We start from the raw sequence: 22,904 nt of genomic DNA, 5'->3' as shown, positions 1-22,904 counted from the left end.
GCCCAGGCCTCTACAGCCAAAACAGGATGTTGAAATGACACCTCAACTAATGGTTCAGTCACCAATTAAACACATACCTGGATCACTGCAACAGCCCAAACCTGAATCTCAATTGCCACCACAGCCAAAGGCTCAGTCACTAACTAAAGTTAATGTTGAAACACCCGCTCAATCCAAGGCGCAAGCCCAACCTCAATTACAACCTACAGCTCAATCACCAACTCAGCCTATAGTTCAGTCACCAGTCCAACCCAAAGTCCAACCAGTGTTCCAACCCAAATCTCAGACACAGTTATCTCCACAGCACCATCCTCAGGTTCCGGTCTCATCGTCTCCCACGGCCCAAACAGTGCCACAGTCCAAGACTGAATCTTCCGCACAGGCAAGACCTCACACTCAACCACTTAACCCACCAAAGACTGAAACCCAGTCTCCTTTGCAACAGAAATCTCAACAGTCCCAGACTATTCTCGTCTCTCAAGTCAATGTGTTGCCTCAAACCCAGGCTGAGTCACCAGATCTTAATATCAAACCTCCTGCTCTGGCTCAAGCACCTCCCCAGGCCTACACAGAGGCCTACACTAAGGCACAGGCTTTAGCTAGAAATGGCTTTGAGGAGGCCAAACACTGCCTGCAGGCGCACATCCTGGAAGCTATCAATGTCTTCAAAGACAGGCGTGTATCAGCTGAGCAAGCTTCAGTAAAGGAGGTGAGTGTAACCATTGGTAATGACTTCTGCACATTTCATATTTAGTAAATAATCATGATTGAAAAGTTTTATCTGCCAATTTTTGCGAATTTACAAGTCTGTTTAGCTACCCTACATTTATAGCTGATATAAAACCCACATTGGTTGATGTCTTAAATAGACAGTAGTTAAAAACATCCAACAACATGAAATACAGTTTCTGTAAAAGAGTCATAATGTAACTATTTTGTGTCTAAACACAGAAAACTCTGAGGACATTGGATCCAGAGTTGCTGGAGGAGTTCTTGCGAGCAGCTAATGGCATGGAGGCCTTTTGTACCCCCTCACAGCTCAGAGATATGGAGTTCTTCACCCAATCTGTCAGGACACAGTGGGAGGTGGGGATTTTAATTTAGTCAAATGTTCACTTGTTAATTTTTTTAAAAACATCTCTCAGTTAATTGCATGTGCATATTTAAACCACAAACTACGACTGGCATTTATTTTATGCCTTTGAAGCCTGTTTTTAAAGGAATGTTAGCAAACTGACACAGATGTAAACAATTCATATTATTAACCTTTTAGTTAATACTATCTTCTGTCATGTGTACTTTTTCATATATATATATATATATTCATTGTATATATTATCTCCCAGGCTCTCAGAGCTGAGATCTCAGGATTTTTGCAACAATTACAGTTTGAAGTAACAAGGAAAGACTTTAATGCAGCAGTCCTGCGGTGTGAGATGCACTTAAGCACCAGCTTAGAAAACCAAGCTCAGGTAGCTAAATGACCAAAGCTGAACTCTTGGAAGGGGTGCTTCAAAGGATGGGTATTCAGCCAGTTTTCTCTGCTCTGCTTGTCTAACTTTGTCTTTTTCCATCTTCTTTGTATGCCTTCAAGGAAGCTGTCAGTGGGAAGGGTAATAGCAATACTTTATTCCAGCTGGTTTCTAAGAGAGTGCTGTTTTAGCTAGTTTTGTTTGGGTATGTTTACAGTGTCATACACTTTTTATTATCTTAAGATGCAAAAAGACAAACAACAGCATCATTATCAGGACCTTAAAAATGAATAAAATGAAAATATGTGCTAATACAGATGAAATCACATCTTCTCTGTAAGCTTAAAACAGCATTCTTTTATGATTTTGTGCAGCACATCTGTTGGCTGCTGCCATCTGGGGTCTTGCTCAAGTGTTGCAATACATCTGCCAAACCTTCTTTTATGATATTGGATGCTAATAAGCAGGTCACACATACAACTAATTTATAGTTGTATAAATATAATAAAAATGCAAGAAAATAAATAAAAAGCTTAACAAAAAAAAGAAGATTTGGCTCAATGGATCGCCTGAAGTCAAAGCAGCTCTGTAATGCCTTTGTGCTTACTGTTTTCACATTAAAATCATTCAACAGGCTTGCTTCTCAGCGGACTTTGCTGAAGCAGAACAGCACCTGCAGGCACTGAAAGAGTTGTGTGACACCCTAAGCCCGGAGGATGCTCACCGCTTGGCTCAGACGCAGCTGAGGGAGTGTGAAAAGAGGCTGGCTGCCATCCAGCATCAGTTCAGTGGAGATCAAGACGCACCACTCCCTGAATCTAGGTGAGGCTTCCCATAGAGGTTTCAAAACAGCAAAGAGTTGGCGTGCAATCTTCAAAACAACCTTTTTTATTCCTTATTTAATTCTTAATACTGAGTAAAACGTTTGGTTGTACATGATTTATGTTGCAGATATTGTATTAGGTTACATTTACATTTATTCAAAATGTAGCAGAAAGTTTAAATCAATTTCAATTGTGCAGGATTCCTGTTGCCTTCACTGAGGATCCCAACACACAGAAGGAGCCTACCAAACCAAGTGATGAACCTCAGGCCTTAGCTGAGGTATGATTCACTATTATTAAAAATTCTTATTAAAAAGATTCTCTCTAGATTTAAACTGTCACAGCTTCTTTAACACATTTTAAGCAAGAAGAAATCCAGACCAGTGTTTGAATTTAAATCCTGAAGCCGATACTGGGCTTGTGCAGATGTGTCTGAAATAATCCCTAACATCCTGTTGCTGTTTTTCCAGGTGACCCAGGTGACAGTGAAGACAGTTGCTGTGGAGAGAAGGGAGGCTGAAAAGCAGACGTCTGTGGAGGAAGAAGTAACCAAAAAGGAAGCTTTAGAAAGGTGAAATTTAGGTGTCTTGTGTTTTATAAGTAAAGGCAACATACAAATCAAAAAACAGGTTGGATGGTTTTATATTTTATATAAGCTCAGTTATTTTTGGTTTAACTCTCCAGATATGAGAATGCTAAGAGGGCTCTGCAAGCCCAACTAGCTAAAAATGAACAGAGCATCAAGGATGTCCCCTCTGACTCAGTCTCTCTGAAAGGCCTGCATACACGGCTCCAGGAAATACAGGTACAATAATGTTATAAATACCACTCTGTCAGAAACAAACTGGACTGAAATATAAATGACATGCTATAAGAACCTTTGAGCAAAATGACTCAATCCCCACAACCGGCCAATAAACTTGAGTTAAATTCCTTTCTTCCTAGTTCTTGAGACAAGAGACTGAGTGTCTTTGGTCTGAGTATGCACACCAGTGCTCTCAGTGTTCCCAGCTGAGTGGAAACACTTCTCTGGAGCAGGAGAAAGCAGAGCTGCAGGAGCAGTGGCGCACCCAGCAGTCCAACCTTCAGAGGAGAGGCAGCTCACTGGGCTCTGCACTCAGGCAGATTGACTCCACTGAGAATCACATGGTGGACTTCACCGACCGCCTGGACCGTTATCTGAGACAGCCCAAAGACATCACTGGCTTCACACTGGCCAACACTAACATTCTGAAAGATATAAAGGTCTGCTGTTAGCCATACGCAATTTTCTTTTGCTTAATTTTGTCAGTCTGACACACAAATATTGTCTAAGCACATGCGTTAACACCTATATGAAGTTTTTGCAGAGATCAGTGCATTTTGAAATTTCACACGGTTGGAAAAAACATACTGGTCAATAACTGGATCTTTGAAGACAAGCTGAATGCATCTTGTACACACAAACAAGCTACTGATTTAGCATAAATCTTACAATTTGGTGTTTAATATTTATTATGTGTATCATCAGCGCGTAAACGCCACAGTACAGATAGATTTCAGACATCAGTGATGCTGGCCTTTATAAAATAAATCCAATAAATGCAAATTTGTGAGATGAAAGAATGTTTAAAAAAAAAGAAAGATGTAAATCAATCTCACTTCTATGGGCATCTCACCTCACACTACACCTTGTGTGTTTTTTGCTAAAGGAACTGGATGACAACATACAGAGCGAACTGGACCAGTTGTCCCGTCTGGACCCCGAATCCAGCGACTTGGATCCCAGAGAGCGCTTCCCGCTGTCCCGTGAGTTTGAGGCTCACAAAACCAGCTTGGATCAACTCCGGCAGCAAGTCCGGAAGAGCGAAGCAGCTGCCCGTGCCCTCGACCGATTTCTTATGTCGCTGCGCACTGTGGATGAGGATATCTCAAGTATCCCAGGTCCACCCTGTAGTGACACTGTGGTACTGCAGGAATGCCGCTCCAAGTTGGCTCTGATCAGGCAGAGCATTGACAGTTTGAAAGAGAAAGCCCCTCAGCTGGATCTACTCCTGCAGGGAGCTCGGCTCACGGTCACAAGGGATGGTATCCCAGCCTCCTGCCTCGATATGGTGAATGTCCTGGTGAGAAGGCTGGATGAGGCTGACAGTGGGCTTGTCAGCCAGCAGAAGGTCCTTCAGAAGGAGACCCAAAGCAAAACCCTGGGCCTGAGGAAGAGGACGATGCTGGGGGAGATGAAGAAGCTGCATGATACAATTGAAGCACAAGGCCTCAAAGAGCCCACCATGCCTGCTTTGCAGCACAGGTTTGTCCCTTTAGTGCGATAGTGCTTTTGCTATCCTGAAGCAGTTTTGATTTGTGAAAATGGGAAACTACATGTAGTCCCAGAATGTGCAATATATTTGTAGAATTAAAATCTGAATTTGTTGCACTTTCCAGGCTTCGTGCCCTCTCGGATTTAGAAGGCCAGCTGCAGGCTCAGGACTGTGAGCTTCAGAGCCTCCGTGAAGTCCAAGAGAAGCAGGGAGGAGGAGAAAATCTCCTTCAGGAGCTGGAAGCTCAGTGGAAGGAGACTCAGCAGGCTTTTTCTGACAGGTAAGGTCGGCACAAGAACCTTAAATTAAGTCATTAACAAGCAACACTGACTTATATGCTGTCCTCAACTGGTAGAAATGAATGCATTTAAGCTCAAATGAACTTTTATTATGTTTCTCTATACATTGCAGTCCGAATGATCAAATCTTCCTTGGTATTTTCTTACTCTTGCAGGAGGAACCAGTACAGCACACTGTTGGAGCTTCTGAAGAAGTTTCAGACCTGCCGGAGTCTCCTGAGGAGCACCATCCAGAAAGCAGAGCAGGCAATCAGCGATAAGGCGTCCTACATGGGGAAAGACAACCTGCAGAGGAGTATGGCAAAGGTAGGTGTATTTGCATTGTGTTTAAATATATTTTGACTCTCGTATTGGTTTCCTAAAACAGCTTAAGTTGAGAGCATTCTGCACTGTATGCACTAAATAGAATGAACCAGCAGATGGCAGACACTTTCTAAATATCAGATTGGTGTGCTCAGTGCACGTACAAGTGCTATATGTTAACACGTGTACATTTGTTCAGGTCTGTGATATTAAGGAGGAGCTGGCTGGTCTTGCGGGGCCGATGGAAGAGATGAAAAGTGTTTGCAAACAGCTGCAGTCTGAACTGAAGAAGTTTCCAGACTGCAGTGAATCTCCATTTGAAGCAGAGGCCGACACGCTGATGGACAGCTGGCTGGACGTATGCATCTATGCACTGACACTTATAGATGTCGTTCTTGTAAACAAACAGAGGAGTTCTACCAAAACTGTACATTAAGCATGCTGAGAAGGAGACTGATCAGAGACTCACTGACACTGACAGCTTAGTATCTGAGTTAAAAATTATACCTTCACAAGCTTGTTGGATTTTTTAACATCCTCAGTAAATGGCAGTATTTTCACTGGGTGTCAGTCTGACATTGAGCCAGTGTTTCGTGTCTCTAGAACAGCTCTGTCTGTGACAAATATTAGAAGTACAACTCAAAGTTGAACAGAGAAACTGAAGTTGTAGTTGGATCGTGGTTGGAATATTTCTATTTATATATTTCTATATTGCTCGCCTTGACTAAATGTTAATGATTTTTTGGTGCCCTTGCAGGTGACAGAGAAGACAGATGCCTACATGGATAACCTGCGAGTGGGCCTGGAGCTGTGGGAGAAGCAGCTGATGCTGGGAGGAGAGGTGGACAGCTGGGCCGGGGCCAAACTGGCCCTGTTTGCAGAGAGCCATACTTTCTACAATGAGCAACAAGTACTCACCATGAAGGTACTGAAGTAAAACCTGATATTTTTAACTGTTCTTCAATCATTTTTATACTTGATTTTAAGCATCTGTTAATTTGAAATAATTCCAGTTACACTTTTTGTGATTTTTTTTTTGTGTTTTGTTGTGTTCAGGATGAAATCCAGGCCAATGAGGAGAACATCACTCATTTTCATAAGAAGTCTATTGAGATCCAGGAGATGCTGCAAAGTCAGGAAGCTCCACTGGAGCTACAGGTGAGGTGAAACAGAGACTTTTACAACACTATTTCATTTTATATAGTTATTCATGCGTAAACTTTTTTAAAGAATTATTATTTCCACTGTGCCGTGCCTCTCTTCTCATCATTCCTCTGTTTTGTGTAGGTAATGGAAACCCAGCTGAGAAAGAGAATGGAGCAGGTGAAGGAACTGTTTTCTGACTGCACAGATGTCTTTGAGGAGCTAATCGCTGTGAAGAAGCATCTAGCCGAGAAGGTAGAGGATTGTCAGACAGCGGTAGAGAACATCCAGAGTCGTATCAATGAGATTAATGCTTCAGGTCCAAATGTGGAAGCCCAGATACAGGTACGCAGCTGTTTTATGTGACAGAGATAGAGATCATGGTGCTCCTATATACCAGTGAGGTCTCCTGAATGATCGCTACTTATAATCTTTTGTCTCACGCTGCAGGATCTGTGCAACGACCTGGAGTCTCAGGAAGAGCAGGCTGAGGCCGTGTTGAAGGAGGTGGGATTGGTTTCCAGTGTGGCCAGCCCTCAAGTGCTTGAGGCACTCTCTGTTGACTGCAGCAGGCTAACGGAGGCCATCTCGCGCACGAAAGACATGATCCAACTGAAGAGAGAGGAGAGGGACAAAGGCCTGCTCAAGGTTATCGGAGGTTAGTATTGAAAATGTGCTTTTAATCAGTTGCTTAAAACATTGAATTAGCAAATACAGAGAGAAGACAAGCATCAATCACATATAGGCACAACATAAGCAATGAAATGAAATGTGTTTTTAAAAAGGGTTAAAACTTTAAAGCAGACTAAATAAAAGACTTCTGGCTATTAAGGAAAGATTAACAGGATAACATGCCTGATACTGTCAGCGTAACTTTTTTTGGCAACCTCTGGACATTAACCATCACTCAGATCAGGATCTCCATGTGTCTGATCAACAAGCAGGATATTGTCTTTGTTTCTTTTTTGTTAAATAGAAATTTCTTTATATTTGACTCAAATATTAGAAGGCAGGGACATGTTTTGGTCTCAGTATTACTTAATTCAATTGTGTGTGTGAGTAATTTTAAAAAAATGTTCCCAGATGAAAAGCAGTCATTCGAGGAATGGTTCCAGGACTTGCAGCTAGCTGTCAACGAGTGCTTCGAGAACCCTGAGAGTAGAACAGATGTGGAGACATTTTTGCAAAGACTGGCTGTAAGTTGATGGATAATTTTACAGGTTGATAGATACTATATGCACTTATATGACAGATGGATGTTCATGTTTTCTTTCATCAGAGTTTCTTAAAGTCCAAGGATGCAGAGAGACGTCTTGACCAACTGAAAGATCAGCTGGAGAGAGGCAGGGAGCAGGTTCCACCTCAGCAGCTCTCTGAGTTTACTGGGTGGATGCAGGAGCAGCAAGAGGAAGTGGTCACGTTCAGAACCCACTGCCAAAACCGGCAGAAACAAATGGAGTCAGTGCTCAGCGACTTAGACAGGTCATTCCTGCTTCTGCTAATATAATAGCTATACTGTTAAACAACACACGTGTAAAATGTAAAACATCAAACAGAATGTGTTTGTTTTAATTTTTTTCTTTTAAAAATATAGTCTGCAGAAGCAGCACGACAGCCTCCGTCAGTGGCTTCAGAACAAAGAAAAACTCTCTGTGGTGCCTGAGAAAGTCAAACAACTTCTGAAAGACCTTCAGGATGAGAGGTGATCCTCAACATTCATAAAACCAGAACCAGAAATATTCCATTGCACACGCAGTGAAGTTTGCTGACCTCCAAAGATATGAACAAATCTCTAATTTTTATAGTTGTTTCATGTTAATGGAAAGAGTCAGAATAGAAAGAATGAAGCACAATAAAAAACTAAACCTGTCTATTACAGAAAAATTTGGATGCGCAATATGCTATGTGAGGACGTTACCCTTTCTATTTGTTTTGTATGCCGTCTTACTTGTCTTTGTCTGTCTGTGCAACAGTGGAAGAGCCGAGACCCTCAGTGAGCTGCTGGCATCAATACGCAGACAAGGTGTCAGATCTGAGAGCCTCCTGAAGGACGCTGATAACTTGATACAGCGCTACAGAAAACTGGAGGGCAGGATGCTGAATCAGGCTGAGGCCCAGAGTGTGTTGGATGGAGAATACAATGTGTTTAATACTCAGGCAGAGAGCACCAGGACCTGGATCAGTGACCTATCACAGCCTCTCACCACTCCAGACAGAGACACCAACATGGAGGAGATGAAGTCCAAAGCACAAGTTAGTGAAAGTGGTGTCCAATCTAATAAAGCTTTCTTCTGGGAATATTTTTGGTGTATTGTTAGCTCGTCTGTTAGAGTATTAAAATAATGATATTCTGTCTGGAGTTAAAAATGTCAGACATGTTTTATGATTTTGTCACCAGGCTATCCTTAGCTGCAAACCTGAGGGAGACTTTAAAGTGAGCAGCCTGAGACAACAAAGCGAAAGTCTGTGTGAGAAGGAAGGCCTGGACGAGTCCAGGAAACAAAGTGTCCAGCTGTTAGTTAGAGACACAGAGAAACAGTGGACGACAGCCGTGCAGGCTGCTCAGGAGGCTCTCAGAAAGGCAGAGACACAAGCCATTTTAGAAAAAAACGTTGAAGCTTTCCAAACCCACAATGAAAGTGTCCAGTCCTGGATCAGAGACCAGGACCAGAACCTCAAGTCTATCGGTGGTCACGCGCAAGCTGAAGAAAAGCTACAGGCTGCACAAGTGAGTGTAAATTTACATGTAGACGAGTTTGGTAAGGGTGGGTTGTAATTTGTAGAATCACTTGTATGGGCTTGTCTTTCAAGGATTAAAACAAAGAGGTTACCTAACAGGGTATCTCTTCTCTTAAGGCTTTCCTGAGCTCCAAGCCTAATGGAGAGTCAAAGCTCCAAGAGCTTAAGCAACTGTGCCAGAGTCTGTGTGACAACCAGAGTTTGGATGAGAGCAGGAAACAAGAGCTTCATGACACAGTCAAACACACAGAAGAGCAGTGGAGGAAAGCCTTGCAGGGTGCTGAAGAGGCTCTTAAACAGGCAGAGACTGAAGAGGCCACTAAAAGAGATTTTGATGCTTTCAAAACTCAAAGTGAAACAATCCAATCCTGGATCAAAGAGCAGGAGCAGAAACTGCTGTCCCTCGGTAGTCATATGCACTTTGAAGAAAGGTCCCAGATAGTACAGGTGAGTTTACAAGTTGGGACCTGACTTCGAAATATATCATAAAAACTGCTGAAACTTGTAAAACTTATAAAACTGATATATGCTCATACTGTATATCTCTACTGCAGTTTTTAATTGCAGTTTGTAACAGGAATTCCTACTTTGATTTATTTGATTGTGTCGTTGCCTTCAGGCTGTCATGACTTCCAAACCTGAAGGAGAGTCCCAGTTGCTCGACCTGAAGAGACGGGGTAAGAATCTGAGCAAGCTCTTGGAAGACAGTAGGAAACTAGAGGTTCAGCAGCTAGTAACAGTCACAGAGCAGCAGTGGACGACAGTTCAACAGGCCGTCAAACAAGCAGAAGTCAGGAGTCTTTCTGATGACTTTGACGTCCAGTTTAAAAACACAGAGATGTGGATCAAAGAGAAGCAACAGAAGCTACAGGCTGTGGGCAGTCACACAACAGCTGAAGAGAGATGCCACACAGCACAGGTTTGTATCAATATAACTACACAAGTAGGGTACAGAAGTAGCACTGGTTTTCAGAATTTCTATCAGTGACTTCAACAAGACATCTAGATTGATCATGTCTTGAAATGACAGTGAAAACTAAAGTAACCATTCTGCTCTGAACAATAACAAATGAGTCTAACAGGATACATCGTAAACCTCAAAGCCAGTTCTGACAATTGTTCTTTTACCGAGTTTTAAAAGAGTGAATCAATCACTGATCAGGCATAATATTATGACCACCTACCTAATATTGTATTGGTCCCGCTTTTGTTGCCAAGACAGCCCTGACTCATTGAGGCATGGACTCCAATAGACTTCTGTAGGTGTGCTGTGGTATATGGCACCAAGATATTAGCAACAGATCCTTCAGGTCCTGTAAGATGTTGTGATTTGGGGAGTTTGGAGGCCAAGTCACCTCCAACATGTTGTGCTCCTCAAATCATTCCTAACCATTTTTGCTTTGTGGCAAGGTGCATTATCCTGCTGAAAGAGGCTGCAGCCATCAGGGGATACTGTTTTGATGACAGGATGTAAATGGTCTGCCACAGTATTCAGCTAGGTGGTACATGGTAAAGTAAGTAAAGAAAATGTGAGTCATCAAGACCAGGACACCTTTTTCCATTGCTCCATGGTCCAGTTCACATGCTCATGTACCTTTTGTTGGTGCTTTGGGAAGTGGACAGGTGTCAGTATGGGCACCCTGACTGGTCTGCAGGTCTGCAGCCACATACACAACAAACTGTGATGCATTGTGTATTCTGACACCTTTCTATCAGAATCATCATGAACTTTTACAGCAGTTTGAGCTACAATAGCTTGTCTGTTGGACCTGGGCACATAGGTCAGCCGTGGCTCACAGGTGGATCAGTGAGACATGGCTGCCCATGAGTCAGTCAATGGTTCACCACTGTTCCTTCATTTGACTTTTGACAGATACTGACCACTGCAGACCCGAACAACCCGTGTTGGAGATGCTCTGACCTAGTCGTGTAGCCTTCACATTTTGGTCCCTGTAACTCACTGAAATCCTTACATTTGCCCATTTTTCCTGCTTCTAACACATCAACTTTGATGACAAAATGTTCACTTGCTCCATAATATATCCCACAATAAAGAGATAATCAGTCCTATTCACTTCCCCTTTCAGTGCTCATGATGTTATACCTGATCAGTATATTTGATTTAGATGATATAATGACCTTTTGTCATTAATAATGTTTTCTGTCTTTCTGTGTTTTTTTTGAAGGACCTCTTGACCTTGAGGCCTGAAGGTGACTCTAAGGTGAACAACCTGAGGAGACGAGGACAGAGTCTGTGTGACCACAAAGATGCTGGTGAGGGCAGGAAAGAGCAGGTCAAGCAGACAGTCAGAGACGTGGAGGAGCTGTGGAGGGCAGCTCTGCAGGATGCTAAACAGCTTGAAGCCGCAGCAGAAGCTGAGATTGCCCAAGAGACTGAGAGGAGAAGGTTGGAGGTGAGAGAACCTATTGTCAGATGGCTGCTAACTCAGCACTAAAACATCTTCTGTCTGACTGTAAATTGACTTGGGCCCAGAGTAAGATAAATAAAGGTTGATTTTGAACTGTGAGTCAAGCAAAGTTACTCTAGGATTATTCAGCATTATTCATTATTCAACATTTATAATAGAAATTTTTACCCATCTTGTGGTGTGGCATTGTTGCACAGTGTACTGATTCATAAACAGATGGGAGTAAAACAAGTCCCCTCTATTTCTGATGAATCAAGTGTTTCACATATTTTCCTTTTTGACAGTTGCAAGAATTTAATACCTGTCAGCGGGAAACTGATGGCTGGCTAAAAGACCTCGAACAACAGCTGAACTCTTTCGGCAGTGAAGTCGAGAACAGACTGCATGTAGCACAGGTGAGCTGAGAGGCCGGGAAAAAAATGAGAGTCGCTCTGTGTCTGCTGGATGCACAATTTTTCATAATTTTTCTTCCTGTAGCATTACTGCAATAAATATAATAAGTATAGTTGGATAAATGTAGGTTTGTGTCTGACTAAAAGCATGGTATAGTGTTCCTTCCTGTGAAGCCAGTTTTAAAGATGATTTTTGTTCCTAGGCCATTATGAACTTCAAGCTTCAAAATCTCAAGATAAAAGCCCAGAGTTTGCTTGATCACGAGTATGATGAACATAAAAAACAAGAGATTCAACAAAAAGTAAGAGACACTGAGGAACGGTGGATCAGACTCCAGAAAGACGCTAAAGAAGTAATGGTTCTGGCTGAAAGGCAACGTGCTCTCGACGGCCAGCTGCAAGGCTTTGAAGCTACAAGAGAAAAGACCAGAGTGTGGCTGGAAGAGAAGCAGCAGAGCCTTGTCTCTCTGACCAGTCAGAAAGACCCAGAACAGATCATAAGCACTGCACAGGTGAGTCTGGACAATAAAAAGTTTGGTGAAAACATATATGATATAGAGGATGCTGATATAAAATGCATGTAAATTGTTTGGTTAAAGATTAGATTGCAGTATTTAATTTGTATAATTCCCTTAAGTCCAAATCCTTCATTTGAACACTTTAAAATGTTCTTGTTGGTCTTATTGATAGTAATATTTATAACCAACAAGAAAACAAGAACTTATTTCTAAAAGAGTTTGTTTTTTGAGTTTTTTTTTGCATTTTCAGTCACTGTCATGCTTTATCTTCACTGCTTGGCTACTTTGCATGTCAATAAAAGAGAAATGGAGCTAAGATTTGTTTTTATTTCCAGACCATCCTGAGCTGCAAGCCTGAGGGAGACTCTAAGCTGGAAGAACTAAAAAGACTAAGCCAGAGTCTGTCTGACCAAGAGGACTTAGCTAAGACTGTGAGCCAAAAGGCTCTGCAAGCAGTGAAAGACTCAGAGGAGCAGTGGAAGACAGTCCTGGAAACTGCTGAGAACACTCTGCAAAAAGCTGAGGTCCAGTACTTGCTCTCCAAAGAGCTAGGGGCTTTCCGTGCTCATGTGGGAAGCACTAAAGCTTGGATTACAGGCCTGCAGAAACAAGCTGATTCCATGGGGATGAGCACTCAGGGCAGCAAGGCTCAGTTACAGGACAGACTGAGTGCAGCACAGGTGAAACATGGAAAATAACGAACTATAGAAAGTGTTCTATGCTACAATATTGTAAAATCACAATACAAAGCTGAAATTATTGAGTTTTTATACATAATACACATATATGTCTAACTGAAAAAAATGTCTTTAGGCCATCTTGAGATCAAAGTCAAGTGGTGAGACACAACTGTTGGAGCTGAAGAGGCGAGCGCAGAGTCTCTGTGACCACACTGACCTGGAGAAGGACAAGATGCTGGATGTTCAGCAGACAGTCAGAGATGCAGTGGAGCAGTGGGGGGCAGTGCTGCAGGCTGCTGAGGAGACACAAAGGTAGAAAAAGCTGTGTTGAGCTACATGAAAGGGAGATTTCTTCTGTTTCCTATGTGGAGGCTAGGGTTTCTATCTTTTCATAGTGCTCAGGTTCAACCCTTTGTGGCTGCAAGGTTACAATGTAACTGAAATAAACCTCTTGTGGTGTGAATAAGGCACGGCGGGACCACAGATCATCATTTAGAGCCATTTTATTGAAATCAAAACACACCACACAACACACACCAACACCCTGAGTCCCCGTGTTTTTAACTTGGCGGGCGTGATTAAGGATGCCGTGCAGGTGCGTCCGCCCTCCCTGCACGGCACAGCAGACCACGCCTCACCACACCTCTATATAAAGTTGACATACTTTGCGATAAATTCAGGTTTATCAGGCCATAGATTAGGTCAAACCTTGTAATTAATCAGTTTTTCAGAAGGTTCCGTTCAGATTTTCTTGCAAAATCCTCAAAAAAGCCTAATTCAATTCAATTCAATTTAGTTCAATTCAATTCAGTTCAATTCAATTTATATAGTGCCAAATTCTAACAATAGTCATCTCAAGGAACTTTCTATTGCACAGTACACACACTACAACAACAGACAGAAAACCCCAACAGTCACATGACCCCCTGTGAATAAGAACCTGGTGACAGTAGGAAGGAAAAACTCCCTTTTAACAGTAATAAACATCTGGCAGAGCCAGGTTCAGGGAGGGGCAGCCATCTGCCATGCTCAGTTGGGAATTGATGTCCATGGTATTTCTAGGCAAGCGCAAAGGCAATTATTTCTTCAGTTGCTGCATTACATTTCATTTCTAAATTTGACTTTCTACTATCTATCACCCATTAGCAAGTTGCAGAGTGTTGTGGAACGCCTGGTGTCCTGTCAGTACCAGCGAGACCAGGCTGTGGCCCGTCTGGCTGAGCTTCAGAAGCAAACATCCAACCTTCCACGTGTCTTCCCCTGGCCAGGCCTGGGAGAGCGGAGGCAAGCTGTGGAAGAGGCCCGAGCCCTGGTTGATCAGATAACAGCCTTAGCCCCCGTCCTCTCAAACATCCGCACACAGGTAATTACCTTACATGAAATTTTTTAGCTGAAATTGCGTTAGTTAATAACTTCTGGGATTGTTAAAGCTTGAATAATATGATTAAAAACATAAGCCTGTAACTCAATTTGAGTATTCAGTACGACTAGGAGAGGGCTATATAAAATCTCAACACATTAATCACAGAGGAAATTTGATCAAATTCACCAGTCAGAGTTTAAGTGTCTTCAATGTATTTCACTGTTTTTCTCAAGGCTGCAGAGCTGGTTGAAATCACACAGGACCAAAGCTGGTCTGACCCCACCTGGACAGCTAAGGAGGAGTCTATCCCTGCTCTGCTGAAAGAGCTCACTGTGAGTTTAGCAATCTGTCTTCACATCATTCTTAGAAAATAAATGTGAATTATTTAAAAGTAAATGTTTTTTTACTTACTTACATTATTTTTTTTACTTTTCGCTGTCCAAATATTTATAACTTGCATCGACACAATCTACTGATTTAAGTGTAAGTCTGGTGAATCAGATTTACCGGTAAGCACACAGATTTCTGCAGGGTGAACATCATACAGACCCCCGAATGCTGGCAATGTCAGCCTGGGGTGGACACACTGACCTGTATGATTTGGAGCTGTCCTAAATCCCCAAATTTTTGAACTGAGATTCATGAATTTTTCAAATCGGTTATACGACGGGATATTCCCTTTTCACCAAGATTATTCTTTCTAAGGGCTCCATCACTCCTCAAACTTCTTCCAACTAATGTTGTCGAATGGATGCAGACTGCATTAACGTCAGGGCATAAGCTCATTATTTCCCAGTGGAGGGCCGCCTCCGCCTTACCTGTTACTCTATGATATAATCAATTAGGGAGGCTGGCAGCACTCGAACAACTCTCATACAGGCTACTGAATAAAGTGGAGAGTTTCCACCTGAAGTGGGATCCCTACCTTTTCAAAATAAAAAAAAAAAGATCAAACTAAAACTTAGAGTGGGGTGGACGTTGGGGTCCTAAGGATCTATCTGACAACACTGAGTGAGATACACCTTAAGTCCCACATAGATAAATGCCGGCTGGTTGTTTTTGTCCCCCCCACCCACTCTTTTTTTTCTTCTCTCTTTGTTTGTTTGTTCTGTTCTCCCCACTCCTCTACTGTTGTGCTGATGCAATCTCTGCCTGATGTGATTTCCATGTACAGTGGACTGTGTTGTTCTGAAAAATTCAATAAAATATTAATCACACAAAAAAAAACCCTGTCGTCTTCAGGATACAGTAGCCAACCTGGAGCAGGGCATTGTGACAGAGCGGCAGTGCACACAGCTAGTGGAGCAGCATGAAGCAGCTCAGGACTGGCTGAGGGAGCAGGTTAAAAGCCTGGGACCTCCTCCTGCAGACAGACAGAGTCTGCACAGTGCTGTGAACACCCTTAAGGTGAGAAAATGCAATGGTTTCAAACAGTTGTTTAAGCATCTGTGGTTAGTCACTAATGAATAAAATACTAAAAATGTTCTATTACAATAAAATGAAGATATCCCTTATATCCCTTATAAAATAATATGACAGATAATGTACTCGTATCAACTGCACATGAGACTAATAAATGCAGACTGCAGAATTTACTGTCTTTTGTCTTTTTAAAAATCCATATTCATTCTTTCTCATTCATCTCTGTTATTGAAGTACGTAGAAATGATCGTTTGACTATTACAGAAGTTTTTACAACTTTTAAACTTAAAGTCTTAAAATATCGGTCCCGGTTTACTGGATTTTCTAACATTCTGCCTCTTGTCCTCTTCCCTCCTTCTGGTGCCAGGCTTTGCTCCAGACAGTGGACAGAGAGCAGAGAGAGATGAAGGAGCTGGACTCTGCCAGAGACAGTTTGCGGAGCCTCTGCACTCCTGGGGGTCAGGATGCCCTGACCCTAGAGGTTAGCCATCTCCATGACCTGTGTTCTGTCTCAGAGCAGGAGGTAAGGGAGCATCTGAGGGCCTGTGACACACAACTGAAAGAACTGGACAGTCAGTTGGCCAAAAGGACCCAGGGGCTGAAAGAGGGAATTGCAGCCCTGCAGTGGGAGCTCCGCTCTCTCGACCAGGCACTCAGTTACAGTGAACCACAAAACAATATCACTCAACTTGAACAGCACTGGCACAGCCTACAGGTAATTACCACAGATGGAATTTTCAGCCATTTTTTTAAAGTTATAGTAGCAAGAAAGTTTTGAAAAGTAATGGCTGAAAAAAAATAATAATTTGCATTTCTGCATTCTATCTTGGGAGGACACCTTTTCAATAGGCTTTATTGCATTCCCCATTCAGAAATATCAACTCTATGCTCTTTTGTGATGTTGCTGTCCCTTTATGTTAGAATTGTGAGAAGTCACTAGAGGATTCGGGTGTGAAAATTCATGACCTGCAACAGGAAGTAAACTTGGCATTTTCTACCAATGAGCTGCCAGCAGAAATCATCAGTGGGGTTGACTCGTTATGGGAGCAGCATGCCAGGTATCCTGCTGTGAAAACGATGACTTTTATGACTGCTTGTTAGACCATGAAACCTTCTGAATCAAAATTGTTATGAAATTTTATTTCTTACATATATATTTTTTTGACATTTACCTCATGATATAAAAAGTAGGGAAAAAAAGATACCATCTAGCAAAACACTGTCAAACTTAAGTTGTAAGTCTGTTTAAATAGATATTTTGTAATGAATTCTAAGCTAGCATCATCTGCCCATTTCAATTTACTCTTCAATTATTCTTGCCTGCCAGCCACATGCCTTAGTGGGTCATTCTGATCTTGCTCAACTGCATGAATACACAGAGTTCCCCTGTATTTATAACCCAGATATTAACCTGATATAAAAGTTTCAGCTGGTTTTGAAAGACCTTTTTTAAAAACAAGATTCACATATGTAGATGCACACAGATTTATAATTACAGCACTGGAAAAATAAATACTTCTTTATCTGTTTTTTTTTCATCCTGTAAAAATATGTTTTCTTTCTCGTATAATACAGTCAGGTAACATGTTAAGTGCTGAGATTACAATAAATTGTTGTTCATTATATCCACAGCCTAAAATCTAGGCTGAGTGAGCATCAGGTTACCTGCTGCACAAACACAGCAACATGTCTCAGGGACTGTCTTCATGTTCTGCAAAAATGGAACCACAGCAGATCATCTGCGTCACTTTCCTCTGTGCAGGTCTCTTTTATTCTTATTTGAGTAACACGCTGATTTTATTACTGTTCCTAAATATTAATAATGGACATTAATATTTTGCCTGAGTACTGTATGTTTTCTTAATATCAGACATATGTCACAACCACTTTTAACAGTTTTTCCTTCTGATGTTAGGAGATGTTAGAGGAAGGTGAAAAGTTGCAAGCCAGCCTACAGGAGGCACTTTCTCACCGACATTTTCTAATGGCCTGTCTGACATTGGACTTGCTTGAGAAACTAGAAAAAGATGGCTCAGAAGCTCTCAGAGAAGCAGACACACTGAAAATTTCGCTAAGTCAGAGCCTAAAGGTATTTGTGCTAAATTATTTGGACTTCCATTGTTTGACACAATAAAGCAGTTTAATATCTAATATACTGCTGTATCTTAATTGGATTAAAGAAAATATGTTTGTCACAATTAATTGCTTCTTAACCTCTCTATTCAAGGAACTTAATCAAAGAAGTAAACAAAAACTGCCTGACAACCAGTCTTCAGACAATCTGCAGGGGACAACGACCTCTGTGGTGGCACCGCCACGAAAAAGCAAGCACTCATCTGAGAAAAAAACAGTTTATCCTGTTTCAGCTTCAGCATCTGTGGTGATACAAAGCTATACTACTTCTCAAGAACCACAGTCCAAAACTGTAGATATCACAGATGAGCCTGTTACAAATGAGGCAAATAAGCCTGCTTCTGAGGATCCCACCATGATGCACAACGTCACTGAAGAGACTCCTGCTGTTACTGAAGAAACTGAAATTGAACAGCTGTATGCTGAAAATAAAACCAAGGACGAGGCAGAGAATAAGCAAAAGCCTAGTAGTGAGAAATCTCCAGTGACTGGAAAGCAAACTAAAGTGGCTGTGGAAAAAAGTGAAATCATTCAAAAAGGTAAGAAGTCCAAGAGTTTTGAGGTCTCTCAGCTTGCAGAGCCAATGTTTCCACTGGAAAAAGTTGCTAGTATGCAGTCAACGGAAACCAAAGATGAATCAGAGAAGTATAACGTAACATCAGAGTCAGCTGAAACACCTATGGCAAAATGTAGATTATTGCCTATGACGAGAAAATCAAAGAGCACAGAACTTTGCCTTGCTCTTGGTGATACTGAGTTACCTCAAACAAGGAAAGATCCTCAAAGCAAAAGTTCTTCTTTGGACTTTAATGGCGAGAACAAAGGTTTTGTTACTGAAAAGAAAAAACCTGTACCTGTTGGGTCTTCAACTCCAACTCCAAATATGCCAGAAAAATTAGCTCAAACAACTGATGTAGAAAAAGGCCAGTTTTCACCAAGCACAGGAAAGTCAAAAGCTTTAATGAGTTCTCCAGAATTTCCTTCAGTGGCACAGACACAATCCAAGAAAAAGCCTGAAAATCAGACATCACCGTCAGTTCCGGAGGTTGTCAAAGAACCAAGTGAACAAGAAACTGAAAGTAAAAAGCCAGATTTACATGAAGATATAGATACTGGAACAGCTGAAACTACTGATGAAAACTTGACAGAGGTTTCAATAATGGACACAAAGTCAGGGCATCCAAAGGTTTATCTTGGGCTTCCTAACAAAGACCACATTCCAACTACAATACAACATGAGAGTGATATATCATTCTTGCCTACCACAAAGCCAGTTGAGACAAAGGAAGAGCCAGATAGTCAGAGATGTCCTTTATCTCCAGAGGTTGCAACTGCAGCAACAGAAATTACTGCTATGAATAAAGGAAAGCGTTCCCCATCCAAAAGAAAGTCAAAGAGTCGTAAAGCTTCCTCAGAACTTAATAGTACAGATTTGCCTGAGACTTTGAAAGAATTTGAAACTGTGGATCCCACCAAGGAAACTAAGGTTACCACTTTAGAAAAGCCTGATATCCCCCCAACAAGAAAAACTTCAAAGACTTTTGTGGAGTCAATACCTACCACAGAAAGACATCCTGATGCGGAAAATGAATATACTAAGAAAGAACTTGAGAGTGTGAAATCTACCACACCTACAGAAATGGCTACTATACAGACTGAACATGTTATGGTATATCCGACAAAGAAAGAGGAAGAGTCAGACAGTCAGAGATCTCCAGTATCTTCAGAGGTTCCCACAGCAAAAGAAATGACTGCTGTCCAAACAGAAAAGCACTCACCACCCAAAAGAAAGTCAAAGAGTCGTAAAGCTTCCTCAGAACTTATTAGTCCAGATTTGCCTGAGACCTTGAAAGAACCTGAATCTGTGGGTTTCCTCAAAGAAGCTAAGATTACCACTTTGGAAAAACCTGAATCCCCCCCAACACAGAAAACTTCAAAGAGTCTTGTAGAGTCCAAGAAAATAGAGAAAGAAACAGAAATGGAAAACACAGCTTTAAATGTACAGGTGATTACTGGAAAAATTGAAACTGTTGCTGTAGAGTCAACTGAACTTTTACCAAGTGAAAGAAAACCAGAGATTCCAAAGGTTTCTCTTGAGCTTGCAATCAAGGACCAGATTCCAACTACAAAGGAACATGACAGTGAAACACTGTCAGTCTCATCCACAGAGCGCTCACCACCCAAAAGAAAGTCAAAGAGTCGTAAAGCTTCCTCAGAACTTATTAGTGCAGATTTGCCCGAGACTTCGAAAGAACCTCAACCTGTGGGTTCCACCAAGGAAGTTAAGATTACCACTTTGGAAAAGCCTGAAGCCCCACCAATAAGGAAAACTTCAAAGAGTCTTGTCAAGTTAATATCTACCACTGAAAGAGAGCCTGACGCAGAAAATGAATATACTAAGAGAGAGATTGACAGTGTGAAATCTACCACACCTACAGAAATGGTCACTGTGCAGACTGAACAAGTTACGGTGTATCTGACGAAGAAAGAGGAAGAGTCAGATAATCAGAGATCTCCTGTATCTCCAGAGGTTGCCACAGCAACAACAGAAATTACTGCTGTGAATAAAGGAAAGCTTTCACCACCCAAAAGACAGGCAAAGAGTCGTAAAGCTTCCTCAGAACTTATTAGTACAGATTTGCCTGAGACTTTGAAAGAACCTCAATCTGTGGGTTCCACCAAGGAAGCAAAGATTACCACTTTGGAAAAACCTGAATCCCCCCCAACAAGGAAAACTTCAAAGAGTCTTGTGAAGACCAAGGAGACAGAAAATGAAACAGAAAGAGAAAACGCAGCCTTACATTTACAGGTGATTGCTAGAAAAACTGAAACTGTTGCTGTAGAGTCAACTGAACTTTCACCAAGTGAAAGAAAACCAGAGATTCCAAAGGTTTCTCTTGAGCTTGCAATCAAGGACCAGATTCCAACTCAAACGGAACATGACAGTGAAAGGCTGTCACTCTCATCTACAGAGCAAGTTACTGCTGTTGTTTTGGAAGACGTGTCTCCCACACAAACTGGAGGAAAATCAGATGATGTGGAATTTTCCATAGCTCCTGAGTCAGTCCCTACCATTGAAAGACAGCCTGATGCAGAAAATGAATATACTAAGGAAGAGCTTGACAATGTGACATCTACCACACCTTCAGAGGTGGTCACTGTGCAGACTCAACATGCTATGGTGGAACTGACAAAGAAAGAGGAAGAGACTGATAGCCAGAGATCTCCAGTATCTCCAGAGGTTGCCACAGCAACAACAGAAATTACTGCTATGAATAAAGGAAAGCTTTCACCACCCAAAAGAAAGTCAAAGAGTCGTAAAGCTTCCTCAGAACGTTTTAGTACGGATTTACCTGAGACCTTGAAAGAACCTGAATCTGTGGGTTTCCTCAAAGAAGCTAAGATTACCACTTTGGAAAAACCTGAATCACCCCCAACAAGGAAATCTTCAAAGAGTCTTGTAGAGTCCAAGAAAATAGAGAAAGAAACAGAAATGGGAAACACAGCTTTAAATGTACAGGTGATTGCTGAAAAAACTGAAACTGTTGCTGTAGAGTCAACTGAACTTTCACCAAGTGAAAGAAAACCAGAGATTCCAAAAGTTTCTCTTGAGCTTGCAATCAAGGACCAGATTCCAACTACAAAGGAACATGACAGTGAAACACTGTCAGTCTCATCCACAGAGCGCTCACCACCCAAAAGAAAGTCAAAGAGTCGTAAAGCTTCCTCAGAACTTATTAGTGCAGATTTGCCTGAGACTTTGAAAGAACCTCAATCTGTGGGTTCCATCAAGGAAGTTAAGATTACCACTCTGGAAAAACCTGAAGCTCCCCTAACACAGAAAACTTCAAAGAGTCTTGTGGAGTCTGAGGTCACAGAGAAAGAAACTGTAAGGGAAAACATAGCCTTACATTTACAGGTGATTACTAGAAAAACTGAAACTATTGCTGTAGAGTCAACTGAACTTTTACCAAGTGAAAGAAAACCAGAGATTCCAAAGGTTTCTCTTGAGCTTGCAATCAAGGACCAGATTCCAACTCAAACGGAACATGACAGTGAAAGGCTGTCACTCTCATCTACAGAGCAAGTTACTGCTGTTGCTTTGGAAGACGTGTCTCCCATACAAACTGGAGGAAAGTCAGATGATGTGGAATTTTCCATAGCTCCTGAGTCAGTCCCTACCATTGAAAGACAGCCTGATGCAGAAAATGAATATACTAAGGAAGAGCTTGACAATGTGACATCTACCACACCTTCAGAGGTGGTCACTGTGCAGACTCAACATGCTATGGTGGAACTGACAAAGAAAGAGGAAGAGACTGATAGCCAGAGATCTCCAGTATCTCCAGAGGTTGCCACAGCAACAACAGAAATTACTGCTATGAATAAAGGAAAGCTTTCACCACCCAAAAGAAAGTCAAAGAGTCGTAAAGCTTCCTCAGAACGTTTTTAAAACGGATTTACCTGAGACCTTGAAAGAACCTGAATCTGTGGGTTTCCTCAAAGAAGCTAAGATTACCACTTTGGAAAAACCTGAATCACCCCAACAAGGAAATCTTCAAAGAGTCTTGTACACAGAAAATAGAGAAAGAAACAGAAATGGGAAACACAGCTTTAAATGTACAGGTGATTGCTGAAAAAACTGAAACTGTTGCTGTAGAGTCAACTGAACTTTCACCAAGTGAAAGAAAACCAGAGATTCCAAAAGTTTCTCTTGAGCTTGCAATCAAGGACCAGATTCCAACTACAAAGGAACATGACAGTGAAACACTGTCAGTCTCATCCACAGAGCGCTCACCACCCAAAAGAAAGTCAAAGAGTCGTAAAGCTTCCTCAGAACTTATTAGTGCAGATTTGCCTGAGACTTTGAAAGAACCTCAATCTGTGGGT

At 41.7% G+C, this 22,904-nt stretch overlaps 2 protein-coding genes across 2 annotated transcripts; both read left to right on the top strand.

Annotated features, from left to right (window-relative positions):
• Window positions 1-49: 49 nt before the first annotated feature.
• On the top strand, window positions 50-17,812 carry LOC120435007 (nesprin-2-like). Its single transcript, XM_039603708.1, has 33 exons — window positions 50-709; window positions 952-1,086; window positions 2,107-2,294; window positions 2,495-2,576; window positions 2,767-2,867; window positions 2,981-3,101; window positions 3,242-3,541; window positions 3,988-4,583; window positions 4,718-4,873; window positions 5,048-5,198; window positions 5,395-5,553; window positions 5,953-6,120; window positions 6,252-6,353; window positions 6,483-6,683; window positions 6,789-6,996; window positions 7,422-7,534; window positions 7,618-7,820; window positions 7,933-8,040; window positions 8,312-8,591; window positions 8,737-9,066; window positions 9,195-9,524; window positions 9,697-9,996; window positions 11,264-11,491; window positions 11,791-11,901; window positions 12,102-12,410; window positions 12,752-13,096; window positions 13,230-13,408; window positions 14,243-14,459; window positions 14,693-14,791; window positions 15,702-15,866; window positions 16,249-16,596; window positions 16,803-16,939; window positions 17,514-17,812. Exons 1-33 carry the CDS (start codon window positions 50-52, stop codon window positions 17,662-17,664), a joined length of 7,281 nt encoding a protein of 2,426 aa, XP_039459642.1. The 3' UTR covers window positions 17,665-17,812.
• LOC120435006 (nascent polypeptide-associated complex subunit alpha, muscle-specific form-like) lies at window positions 17,684-22,467 on the top strand. The gene is made up of 2 exons (XM_039603707.1): window positions 17,684-17,970; window positions 18,109-22,467. Exons 1-2 carry the CDS (start codon window positions 17,800-17,802, stop codon window positions 22,465-22,467), a joined length of 4,530 nt encoding a protein of 1,509 aa, XP_039459641.1. The 5' UTR covers window positions 17,684-17,799.
• The last annotated feature ends 437 nt before the right edge of the window (window positions 22,468-22,904 follow it).

Source organism: Oreochromis aureus, linkage group 19, assembly GCF_013358895.1.
Source record: "Oreochromis aureus strain Israel breed Guangdong linkage group 19, ZZ_aureus, whole genome shotgun sequence".
Lineage (NCBI taxonomy): Eukaryota > Metazoa > Chordata > Actinopteri > Cichliformes > Cichlidae > Oreochromis > Oreochromis aureus.
This window is presented reverse-complemented; position numbering and strand designations above follow the sequence as displayed.

Bases quoted from the DNA above. Each gene is read 5' to 3' on its own strand.
- LOC120435007 (XM_039603708.1), top strand. From the start codon at position 50: ATGGTTCAGTCACCAATTAAACACATACCTGGATCACTGCAACAGCCC. The intron at 8,592-8,736 runs GTTAGTGAAAGT...TTTTGTCACCAG, and splicing joins AGATGAAGTCCAAAGCACAA to GCTATCCTTAGCTGCAAACC. The intron at 9,067-9,194 runs GTGAGTGTAAAT...TCTTCTCTTAAG, and splicing joins AAAAGCTACAGGCTGCACAA to GCTTTCCTGAGCTCCAAGCC.
- LOC120435006 (XM_039603707.1), top strand. From the start codon at position 17,800: ATGTTAGAGGAAGGTGAAAAGTTGCAAGCCAGCCTACAGGAGGCACTT. The intron at 17,971-18,108 runs GTATTTGTGCTA...TCTCTATTCAAG, and splicing joins CGCTAAGTCAGAGCCTAAAG to GAACTTAATCAAAGAAGTAA.